General features: G+C 40.7%; 1 protein-coding gene across 4 annotated transcripts in view; it reads right to left on the reverse strand.

Moving 5' to 3' along the window:
- Positions 1 to 13082, reverse strand: part of dscaml1 (Down syndrome cell adhesion molecule like 1) — a 166472-nt gene that overhangs the window by 26586 nt on the left and 126804 nt on the right. For 2 of the 4 annotated variants that reach the window (XM_067450992.1, XM_067450993.1), the window contains exons 9-18: positions 9521 to 9802; positions 9211 to 9330; positions 8940 to 9116; positions 5904 to 6109; positions 5396 to 5492; positions 5091 to 5219; positions 4579 to 4746; positions 4036 to 4106; positions 3707 to 3947; positions 365 to 550 (exon numbers count right to left, since the gene is read on the reverse strand). In XM_067450992.1, the coding sequence (XP_067307093.1) occupies positions 365 to 550; positions 3707 to 3947; positions 4036 to 4106; positions 4579 to 4746; positions 5091 to 5219; positions 5396 to 5492; positions 5904 to 6109; positions 8940 to 9116; positions 9211 to 9330; positions 9521 to 9802 (1677 nt within the window). The remainder of the gene's footprint in view (positions 1 to 364; positions 551 to 3706; positions 3948 to 4035; positions 4107 to 4578; positions 4747 to 5090; positions 5220 to 5395; positions 5493 to 5903; positions 6110 to 8939; positions 9117 to 9210; positions 9331 to 9520; positions 9803 to 13082) is intronic. The other 2 variants (XM_067450995.1, XM_067450996.1) reach the window with 1 other exon arrangement.

Consider the following 13082-nt stretch of genomic DNA (forward strand, 5'->3'; position numbering starts at 1 on the left):
ATTATTACATATTATAATAACAGTTTTTACTGTATGTTTTGATCGAATGAATGCTGCAGCCTTGGTGAGCGTTTCATTTAAAAACATACAAAAATCTTACCGAGCCCAAACTTTTGCACGGTAGTGTAATATTTGTACAATATTTGTGTGGACATATCAAAAATTTAATGTTTACATTCACTTTTTTCTCGCATTTTCCTGTTACATATAAAAGACAACACACACACACACACTTCCGTCCACCCACAAATGTACATCGTCTGTGGTTTGGACTGGCTGGGATACAGATAAACGGGCGGACAGTAGGGGGCGCTCTACAGGGACTGCGGCTAGTGAGGGAGTAACAATAGTAGCGTATAATTACTCTGGTTGAGCCCCAGTGTCTGGCCCCCACAGCACCCACCTCCATCGGGGTAGAGGGACCAGAACACCACACGGTAGCCCTTCAGAACCCCATTCAGGGTCATCCGTGGGGGCTCCGACCACGTGATCACTGCCTCGTCCGATGTCACAGTAATGGCCCGCACATTTTGGGGTGGCTGGCTGGGAACTGCGAGAGAAAAAGAAAACAAGAGACGGTCACATAAAAGCAAAGGAAGCGTCGGGAAAATAATTCAGGCACCGATGGAAACAAGATACAATAGGTGAAGTGGAAACCAAAAATTGCAGTGAAAGAGCACAATTACAGGGATATAGTAAAATGACAGTAATATACTGCAATTGGAGCACTTGGTGAGGCCCAAGTGCATCAACAACCTTGTAACTGCACTCAAAAAGGACAGAACAATCATGTTCTGAAGCTGAAGAGAAGTGAAACGTTACTGTTATCTCGATCTTGAGCTGTTTCACCTAGTAAATGCGTTTGCTTTTTTTCCGGATGCACCGCAAATGTGGTGGTGGTGATGTGCCAAATTGCGTCCCTGAATAAATAATGCCGCTATTGAGGGGACACAGAGCCTGTCTGTGTGACTTGCTGGGAGGGAAAAAGCATGTGCGGACGACAGGATGAAAGGAGGGATAGAGGAGGGATAAAGCTGGCTTGGCTCTATGAGGGAGCAGCTGCAGCTGGCGCAGGAAGAGGAGCGAGTAAAGGAGACGGTGAGAGGAGGGAGGGAGAGAGAGAGAGCAGAGGAGAAATGATGGTATTTGTTTGAAGAGGCCTTAGGGTCCGACTCTGTCTGGCCCTGGTGGACCACACTAAAACTGCCATTTAGAGTAGAGTGGCTTGACGGAGCGCTCACAACCACAACAACTCGCTATACCACCTCAAAATCCAGTCTCTCACTCACTTTCTGGATCTGATGCACTGAACAGGTATATTAGCATCTTACTTTCCTCCAAGCTATAATTATTAACTCACATGCATGTCATTTCAAAGCCGAATGACTTTCTTTCAGGTTTTTTTTTAAATATCTTGGCTGCTATTGTGAATATAATGAAAGTGAATGAACTCAGTGCCATAAAAGTGTCAGGAAAGTTGTCTACATAATTTGCACACTATATATTTCCTGCAGTCATACAATTGGTTTACTGTATGCGACAGGAAAAAATTAAGTCACGATGCACTGAAAATCTTGACACCTACCCTAGATCTTCTTGGCACATTCATTAGAGAAGAAGCCGTGTCTGATTCATGAACAAATCATTTGTTTGAGTCAGATATTTGCAATGAATCATTCCAAAGAGGTCTCTGTAAAGTGAACCAAACCATCCGTCTTTGGACCATTTTTCAACGATGCCTGGACACAACAAAAAGCTAGCGACCTAAACCGTGGTGTCACCTCATGACGCCGGCATCTGGGACAAAAAGGTATGACAGCCTTCTATAGCCTGGCCGTTCTGCACCAGCATGAAAGGAAATAACTCTCCATACCAGCACGTGGAAGTAAGTCCATATTCATCATTCAAAAAGGAAAACCAGATAAGCTAGGAGTGTTGTTATAAAAACCTTTTAATTCTCATTCACTGGTTTGCTAAGCTGAACAGCCAAACAGAGTAATCTCTCTCACCAACGGGCTTCGTCGTTGATCCAACATGCTCAAATGGTCAACTAGTGCCAAAGGTGTGGAATACACCACAAAACTAGACTGACAGATTCTCAACGAGAGCCCAGCATTTGCCATTGATTCAATTTTACTTTAGGTCTGAGTTTGATTGGTTTATAGCTGCGGTGTCCGAACTTGGTCCTGGAGGGCCACTGTCCTGCAGAGTTTAGCTTCAACTTACCTCAACACACCTGCCTGGAAGTTTCTAGTATGCCTAGTAAGACCTTGATTAGCTGGTTCAGGTGTGTTTAATTTGGTTGGAGCTGAACTCTGCAGGACAGTGGCCCTTCTGGAGCAGGATTGGACACCCCTGTTTTATAGAGTACTCAAGTGAATACACTCTAAAGGGGTAGCTGCTTTTACAATGGGTGCGTTTACATGCACACCAGTAAGCTGATAACTAAAAAAATAATCAGTTTTCCCCATTTACATGCAAATCAGTAAACTGACAACGCAAGTAAACCGCGTTTACGTGACTTTATGAATAAACTGGGTTAATTCCTTGTAGTGACGTCAAACTTAATAATGTCCGTATCTGACTCTGAGTTTTTCAAATTTTACATTAGTTGTGATGTTAAATAAAGTGTGTCAGCGGGAGATTTACAGCCCATATTATTCTCTCGTGCAGGTCCAGATGCAGCGTTTTGACTGAACATCTTCTACTTCTACTGCTTGAACACATCTTTACAATTTTCTGGGTCTTAAAAGAGTCTGCGTTTGTGATACATGTCCTTATTTCATGCAAAACGCTAGCTCGCTCTGTCTGGATGCATTTAAATCTGCTCTAAGTTTGCGTTTTTGTTACCTATCACACATGCGCACTTCAATAAGCCAACAGAAAGCAGGTTACCACGTTTACATGACTGTGTTCATTGTCGACTTATTAAGCATAATCGGCTTAAGAACGTGCATGTAAACGCACCCATTGTTTCCAGCTGGTACAGTTTTTACGATCATTAACTGGTCAAAGCTGGTTTAGTTTGTCATTTGGCTGGACTACCAGCAAATAGACCTGGTTTTAATCTGGTAAACCGTCTTGGTTGAGTTGGAAAATGTTTTGAATTTTTGGGTTGGAAATTTTTACAAGAGAAACAACCTTGACAAGAAAGCAACTGATAGAGGTAAAAACAAAGTCATCAGGGAAAAGTGATGGAAGAACTCAACAGTGGCACAAAAGCAACCCAGGAGATTTCCAAAAATAAGAATGGAGAAGAAATACAGTGGGACAGAAGTGGGTGTAGGGGTGGAATTGGAAGTTGGGAGATGGAGGGAGAGATAAATGAAAGGTGTTTTGAGAGAGAGTGAGAGAGGAGTGGGAGCCGAGAGGAGGGGAGTTGAAAGCCGGAGAGAGGGATCTGGAGGAAAGATGAAAAGAGAGAGGGGGAGACAATGCGCTCAGCTGCAGATAATTAGACTGGGAGGAAAAGCAGCGGATCAGGGAGAGGGGCCTCGGCAGACAGGCTAATTATAATTATTTTTCCTATGCTTGTTGTTATTACTATTATCCTTAACAGCATCAATATCACTGTCGCCACAATGACAGTGACACGCATGTGGATGAGGACCATGGGCCAGAGTCGCCCCGTACACATGACTCGTGCGCAATCACACGGAAGAGAAATCCCTAGAGCATAATGGATAGATGGATAGCGTTTCATTACCATCCTCAAGTGTTGTGGCATTGATCTCAGAACTGGAAGGTCCGGTTCCAGCTCGGTTGAACGCCTGGACCACCACGCCGTACTGAGCAAACTTCTTCAGGTTATCCAGAGTGTACACCTCACTGTCACCTGTGGCTTTCATCTCCACTATACTATACTGTCCATTACTGCCCGGTCCATTCTCCCTATAACCGATCTGATAGCCACGGATCACTCCATTTTGGAGCTCTTTCTTAGGTGCCTGGGTGGAGTGAAGAGAAAAGAAGAGTGACGCAAGTCTAAAACTCTAAAGTCCAAAGAATCGTCAAGTTTAGAAGTCGCAAGCTTACCTTCCAGGTGACACGGATACTCTGAGAAGTCATTGGCTGTAAAATCACCTCCATGGGTGGCCCATCAGGAGCTGTGAGAAGAGAACCATGTGATGTCACAAGATTATTAAAAGGAATAATTCCAAATCTGTATGACTTTCTTTTTTTCTGTGAAACACAATAGGAGCTTATGTAACTACAATGACAGGGGACTGGTACTTGTAAGCTTCAAAAATGGTGTATGATAATGGTGTCCTATATGAATTAGGCGCTAAATTCCAAGTACAAGTCATATGATGACTGAAGTTATCATTCACTGATCTTCCCCTCCAGTGAGCTTTTAACCATTGTGACTCGACCATTGATTCAGTGACAACAGTATGGAAAAGAATGGCCAGTAAATTCTTTAAAAATTCATTTTTTTGTTCCACGGAAGGAAGTACAGGTTTGGAACAGCATGTTTAAAGGTGAGTAAATTATGCCAGATTTTGTTCACGTTTTGGTAAACTAGCGTTTTAAGCAAAGAGTTTTATGCTTTGTGAATATGAGTTTGTGTGTACGTACGTGCTTCCTCTGTGCTGATGGTCAGCTCTTTGCTGGCTTGACTACGTCCGATCTTGTTGTAGGAGTACATGCGAATGCTGTACACTGAAGCCGGGTGGAGCTCCACTATGTTGGCCTGGTTGTTGGTGGGCGAGATCTTACGGGTGGCATGTTTCAGCTCCCATGGGTCTACGACAAGAACAAAATAACACGGATACATTACTACATCTCCATCCGGGCTGTTCTGTAACATTATGTTTGTTAGCATGCAAAAAGGACTGTTTACAGGTCAAATCATATGGATATGAATAACAAGTGACGCATGGGAAACTAGGATAAAAGCAGACGTACAAAGAGCAAAATAAGGCAATGCACTCGAGTCGCAATAGCGCAAAAATCCGTTCACATCCCATTTATCTTCTCACAGTCTGAGCTTATTCGCTACATATTCTTCTGACATACAAATACATATTTAATGCACGTTCACAATGTAATTCATCCAAGCTTGAAATGGAAACAAAGCAATGCCGCACCGGATTTGTTCTTGTACTCAATGTCGTAGCTGGTGATGATGCTATTGCCGTCAAACCGTTGCGTCCACCTCAGGTTCATACTCCGATCTTTTACCTCTCGGACTTCCAGCTCTGGGGGGTCAGGGGGTTCTGCGAAACAAAGTGGAAATAGACTTCAAACAGATGGAGGAGATTGAGACAGAGAGAGAGAGAGGCTGAAGAGTAAGCGGTGGCTTGGGGCCGGGAGGTAAATTATTGATTTTGTGTCTCTAGATAAGGAGTATCATGTAAGATGTGAGCATGTTGTTCATGGCTGATTGTCTTGCCTTGCACCGTCAGCTGGATGAGCCCTCGGCCCTCGCCGTATGAGTTGATGGCGTGGCAGGAGAAAAAGACGGAATCCCCGCGCTCCGCTGGCTTCAGCTGCAGAAGAGAGAAAGTGTTTGAGAGGGATGATGTTTAGATCTCTTCCTCATTTCGAGTTTTACTTCATGTATTGATTGAATGTATAGAATGTAAAAGTGCTTTCAATTTTAAAATACTTCCCTAACTGTAAGTAATACTACTAATATAAATTCAAATTCATAATAAAAATAACATTTCATACATTAAATGCAGATTAAAGTAAATTGCAGGTCAGAATATAAAACCGTTTATCAAAATTATAATATTGATACCTATAAACACACAAACAAATACCACCAAACAGCAAAAGCAAAAATAAAAGAATGTTAAAGGTCTACTAGGAAACCTGTCAGGAGACCTGTCAAGACTGCCTTTCGCTTTTACGGTACTCCTTCACTGACATCATACATGTATGTGTGTGCGTCTCACCTTCAGTGTGGAGATAACTTCATCGCTTTTCTCGTTGGGGCTGGTGGTGATGGAGTACCGAGGGTTGCGGTCGGGGTCAATAACGGTGTCGCCTCGCTCCCAGCGAATGATGATGGGGTACTCACCCCGGGCGGTGCAGTTTAACTCCTTGTTCTGCCCTTTTATGGCCATGGTGGTGTTTGGGTGGGATGTGATCATAGCCGGAACTGAATTGAAAAGATGGTATAGGAGGACAGGAGGTAAATAAATGTGAAGGAAAGAATGAATTTAAAAACAGGCAGAGGTCAGTGTGACTTTAACCCGACAACGGGTGTTCTTGTGACACGGGGCGGTGAGCGTTAGTGTGTGCATTTCTTCAACTCCTCAATCACTTTTTCACACTCTCTCGCTCACTCAATCCTCCTGAGTAACTCTTCTCTAGTGCTGCCTCTCTCACACACACACACACACACACACCATACTATCGATCTGAGGAGGGTTCCGCTGTTTTGTTTTCATCACTTATTCATTCCCTCCCTTCCAACGAGTGAAACGGATAGAATTGAGGGAGGCAGAACAGAGGAACGATTCAATCAATAACACCAACACGAGAGAGAGAGAGAGAGAGAGAGAGAGAGAGAGAGAGAGAGAGAGAGAGAGAGAGAGAGAGAGAGAGAGAGAGAGAGAGGGAGGAGACGAATCCACTGTTAAATATATCATAGTAATAATTTTCATAGTTTACATTTCACCCCAAAATAATGATAAATAAATAAATACATATTAGGCTATTGCCAATTTACAATTGCCAATTAAGCAAAAATGTATGCTTGCAATATAAGTATTCTTACTTATATACCTTACTACAAAATGTTATTTTATTAAAAATTATCAAATTTACTTTTACAATTATATATATATATATATATATATATATATATATATATATATATATATATATATATATATATATATATATATATATATATATATATAAAAAATTGTAAAAGCAAATTTGATTATTATAATGTTAATAAAATAATATTTTGTGTAAGTGATAATGCCAAATACAATAATGAGAACTTAAAGCATCACAGAACATTATTTAGAATGAAATTATTTCACATTACAATAATGATGAATAATTGGGGTGAAAGAAAATGAAAAAAACTCTAAAATAGGCTCCATATATGAATTTATAAATATATGCTCTTATTTTTTCTTCTTTTGATTATAAGGTGAAATACCACCCGGACATTTCTTCATAAGATTCACCAGGGTAGAATGTTCTGGCTGTTAATGAATACACCAGTGGATGAGGTTTGTTTAAAAGTGGTCAGGACTGTAACTGAAGCCTAGGGCAGTGTTGCGTGGATGGGAGTTTTCAGCACTCTACATTATGTGAGGGATCAATAATATGGATGTGGATAGAACAGATTGTGTGTCCGATCTAACGATCAGTCATGAGATGGCCTTACGGATTCCATTGTAATGTTCTATTACTCTAAATGAGCTGGGTACACTTGAATTTGTTGTTTTACCACTGCCACTCCTATTGAGAGCCACACACACACACACACACACACACACACACACACACACACACACACACACACACACACACACACACACACACACACACACACACACACACACACACACACACACACACACACACACACACACACACACACACACCTAGCAATTCTAGCTACTATATAAAAAAAGTCAAAGGCTTCTTGTATTTCTTGCCTCAGTGTGACGGATATATCATAACCTGGGTCATTAGTTTGAGTGACAAAGTGTGACAGATGCAGGTGTATGTGGATCTGTGTGTGTGTGTGTGTGTGTGTAGAGGTGGTGTGTTGGGTGTGAGTGTGTCCACTCAAGCATCCCAAACCCTTCCCGCAGGCATCAGTCTGAGACGTGAAAGCCCATCTGAGGGCCGTTCTTAAACAAAGACCTCAAATACACACACCATGGCAAACAACCCCAAAGACTGCAGGTCAAATCACATTCAAAATTCCTCAAATCTACTGTGACGGGAATGCAAAATATGGATTTATTTTTATGCCATGGTTTAATAAGAGATTCAGTATATTTGCTGATATTCAAAGATTCTAGCAAAGGATTCTACAGCTATGCCCTGAAACCTAATGAGCTACATGTAAGGCAAAGATTATGCAGAAAAATTATGTGAAATTTTATTTATTATTATAAGTTAATATGAAAATGTATTTTGCCCAAAATCAAAAGCAGTACTGTATGTATCTTCACAAGAGGGTAATCTCAGAATTTGTATTTAAGAAGTCAGATGGAATCAAGGAAATGTATTGCTAATTCCAACTAAACACTTCATATGTCTTTCAATATTTGTGTTTATATATATATATATATATATATATATATATATATATATATATATATATATATATATATATAGTGTTATAGTCTTTTCCAGTTATTTTAGCTATACAAAAACTGTCCATTATGCTGCTTGATAATGCAAATAGGTATTTGTTATTATGTTATATAAATGTTATATAAATGATCATAATCATAAACACACTGTTTTTAGCTATTTCTTCCTGCGTTATTATAGTTTTAAATCATTCTATTGTTTTAGTTTGATTAAGACATTTAAAATGTTTAATGAGATGATTAGTTCATTTCCTCATAAAGTTTTTTAAGCACACATCCTTACATTTTTTTTCTTTTGCTAATTTAAACTTGCCCATCCACATTTTTCTAAACTGGTTGGTTTACTTTGGTTCACAGCTCAGAACTCTTTATTGAAGAACTCCTATGGAGAAATGGGAAAATTACTTCTGGTACCAAGGCTACTGAAAAAGTGTGTGGTTGCACTCTATTGTTATAAACTAAAATTGGCATGTCGCATGCCTCACGTGAGGATCACTGTTTGCATAAATGACCCTTAGAAGAGTTGCTGCCAATGAATAGTGTTTCAAAACCAAGATAGATGCCTTTGTAGACATTGAGGTTTTTGGACAGAGCTGATGTCATTATGTGTAAATATGTAAATGTTGTGGTCAGACGCACTTTTAACGGTGAGCATCATGCTCTTGCTGATGTCGGACCCCACTCCGTTGCTGGCTTGACACAGGTAGTATCCCCGGTCTTCCTCTAGAACGTGGCGGATCAGCAAAGAACCGTTGGACAGGATCTGGATTCGACCCGTCAGTGGAACTGGATGGTACTGCTGGGGGTTCCCTATACCTTCAGAATCAAGATGAAGAAGTTTTGGTTTTGGATCATCAGCTCATGAAAACTTGAAATTGATGTCTGGACATGCAATGACAAAATATGTTACCTTTGGCATGCTTCCAGACAACTTTGGGAGGAGGGTACCCTTTTACAGAACAGTTCAAAACCTCTGACTTGCCGTAGATCCCATCCTGGTTATTGGGCTGAACCAGAAAACCAGGGGGAACTACAATGAAGAACATATATTTCAGGAAAGGAGAACCCAATAGAGTGTTTTTTGCCAAAAAGGACAATATTTGGTCAAACGAACATTGTCCTAACCCTAACACAAACCCTAACCCAGTAATCCTGGTCCTGAAAAATGTCCTAATTGGTAAAATCTAATCCCACTACATTCCCCTATAACTCTTGCTCACCTGTTACAATGAGCTGTCTCTCTGAACTGACAGTTGCTGCGTCGTTGCTTGCAATGCAAGTGTAGTTTCCGTTGTGCTCGAGCGAAACTTTGGAGATCTGAAGGGAACTCATGAACTCCTTGGTTTCGATGGTGACTCCTGATGTTCCCGACACGATCTCCTGTCCGTCCTTTCTCCAGGTGATCCGGATTGGCATGTCTCCGGAGGACACCACACACGCTATGTACATCAGCTTACCAATGGAGGTGGGAGGGAAGTCAAAGGGCTGGATGAGGGGAGGAACTGATGGAGGAAGAGAGCAAGTGAGAGATTTTCAGTATCAAAATTCGAACCCTTCATGGTCTGCAATGCAATACTGACCACATCACCCTCCAAAAATGCACACGCACATACACGCTCGCACACATCCCACCCCTCCAGCCCATAATAGCTGCTCTAATTAGAGCCCAATTGGCATGGGGAATAATGGCATTGCCATGGAAACAGAGGTGGGGGGCTCCATCGGAGACATCTGGGGGATTTAATCTGGGGCTCGTTAAAATTCAGCTAATTAAATCAGAGACATGACAAGACAAGCAGCACACTATACTGACTTCACACTGGAGTCAGTGTTCGGTTGTACCGGTACACACACACACACTCATGCAAACGCACACACTAGACCTCGCTGTCTTTGTACCAGGCGCTGTAGCCCCTTGTATGGACACACATGGTGAAGTGAAGATTCAAAACCCAACATCAGAGTGACCTCCCTTTTATTTAGATTTAACATGCTGAAAATAACACCCCCACACATATACACATGCTAAGTACAGTGGGTAATTGATGAATGGTTGTAATGCTGCAGAAGGCCTGTAATCCTGTTAATCAGAGGCTATTAGTGGTGTGCTTTCTCTCAGGGTCTTTGTGCCAGTGGATGGGAAAGACCATCCCAACCTTCACCACCCGCCTACAGCTTAAATATACACTCATTCTAATGCAAAACACACTCCGTCTACCAAAACACACTCATTTTGCTGCAATAAACCGCCACACTTGAAATGTAAAAGATGAAATGCTGTGCAGTGGGCATCCTTTTATTGAAGAAGCATGTTACCAAGAAAAGCCAAACCTCAAATGGGTTTTTTTGGAAATCCTCCAAAAAAAATCAAGATACCCTGCTGACTAGGCTCAAGTCCAAAAATCCTCTCAGTGCGGCCTCTTCACACCAAATCCAATGTTACTAAATTACATAAAAAATAACGTTTCACACTAAAACGATTCACACCCAGTCTATTTTTTGTACTCCTGAATGAATCGTTCAGAACAATTAAAAAAGAACCAACAACTGGAAGAAAATAAAACAGAATGAAAATGCATAAATACAGTACAATATTTCAGACTTAGTGTGAACATGTTGTTTAATCACATTAGTTCAAAATAAATCTAATGAGTCTCAACAATGCATTAATCTGATGTCAATTTTTTTCCAATCTTTAAAAAAAGTTTGGATAGCTGAAGTGTACAATAAATCCAGTGTGACTTTAAAAGGCCTGGGACACACTAGACGATTTTCAAACCTTAACGGGTTTTAAAACTGTGGGAGACCACAGACATAAGGGCAGTTTCAATTGATTTTTAGCATTATAATCCTCCGAATACACACATGTCAGGACTGCAAGACCACACAGCTCTCGACTGAAGTAACATTTTCACAGTGAGACGAGGATCAAACGCGATTTGAGAAGAAAAACAAATGGTAGACGATCGACATTCTCAGCTGGTTCTTCTGCCGTGAGTTTTGTTTTACAGAAGAAAAACAAAAACAGAAAATTTGGGTGACTTCTTTCTCAATACTTCACCAGTCTATAATACATTTGTGGCATGTTTATGGCTCAAGTTTCAGCTATAGAGAAGCACGCAAAATCCAGTCGAATTTGCAAAATCCACGCAAAATCCATCTCATTGGCTATTGTGGGTATCAGATCAGAAGCAGCCCGCTCAAGAGTAGGAAATGTCAAACGCTACAATTGAAGATCTTTTGGACAAAAGTCGGTTGAGCCAAAAATTAGGGCTGTCCCAATCAATCCAACCAATCAGAATCATTGAATATGGAGTATCTGCCGATATAGAGTTCCGATCCGATACTTGAGGCTCAAATGTATAAAACAAAGAGCATCTATCCCCATAATATCCAATATAACAATTTCTATAGTAATATGTACAATTCGCATAATAATTGCAAAAAAATAAAATAAAATAAATTGGATTTAAGGTTTGAAAGCTCATAGTGTCAGAATGCCAATTTGTGGCAAGTGGCAACCCATAGCAACAAAGTCTGATAGCCTGGAAGAAAAAAAAAAAATCTGTAAAATAAATGACTTTCGCGTGATGTTCAACATATGTTAAACATAGAAGCCTGAACATGTGACATGCTAGCATGATATGCTAGAACATTCCTCATTGGTTGTTGGCCATTTGAGTTTCTGCTTTTTTTTTTTTGATAGCAGCTGGGAAACCCACTTGAAGGTGCAAACCATAGAAAGTATACGTAGATGACCGCTACACACACCTCGACATGCCTGCCATACTGGAGATTTTTACGCCACTTACAGTAAGAATCAATGATGCCACAACATTGCACATCTTCTGGTTGCGAAACATAAATGTGATAATCTTTCACAGGCGAGAATGTGTTGGATTGTGTTTCCATATGTATTAACTCAATAGTGCAGATTTTTACTATGGTACTTTTTAATGTTTTTACTTTTATGATCACTTTTTAATGTCATGTAAGCTGACACCTTCAGGGGTGGTCACACTGCATTTTTTGACTACAATTTATATGCATTCGAATATATCAGAAATGGAAGCTCTTGTGAAAACTTAAAGTTCAAGTTTGGTGAACTCTGACCTGCGAATTTGCATCGTGTGAGGATCATAGACTTTAAAAAAATATAGACATAGTGTTTGTGACATCACCCATAGGATTCCGTTAAGCCATTCTGAAGTAGAGACGAGCTGGCCGTTGCCATCTTGGCAACGTGTCATCGCGAGTCACGCCCAGATAACAGAAAAAGGGCAAAGCGGTGGGACGTGGGCGGAGCTGAGATGACGTGATGACTAACAGGCAGCAGATAAATGGCTATCTACTTATCAAAGTAGCCACGCCATTTATCATGCAGAACTTTAAGGCTTTATATAAAGTAAACCAGGGGTCCCCAATCTCGATCCTGGAGGGCCACTGTCCTGCAGAGTTTAGCTCCAACTCCAATCAAACAAACCTGAAACAGCTAATCAATGCTAATCAATTAAAGGCATTGATTAGCTGTTTCAGGTGTGTTTGATTGGGGTTGGAGTTAAACTGTGCAGGACAGTGGCCCTCAAGGACCGAGTAAACGAATGAGTTATATAAAAATTCATCTCACTTACAGTTGTCATGAAGGGCAAAATTAGTCATATAGACCAAAACCACAATTTGTACCAGGCTATAAATATGTTTTTTTCTACTGTAAATTTGGGCATTTTAACATGGGGCTCAATGAGATTCTGCTACCTTCTGGAGCCGGTCTCTAGTGGACAG

The sequence above is a fragment of the Pseudorasbora parva genome, chromosome 8 (assembly GCF_024679245.1).
Source record: "Pseudorasbora parva isolate DD20220531a chromosome 8, ASM2467924v1, whole genome shotgun sequence".
Taxonomy (NCBI): domain Eukaryota; kingdom Metazoa; phylum Chordata; class Actinopteri; order Cypriniformes; family Gobionidae; genus Pseudorasbora; species Pseudorasbora parva.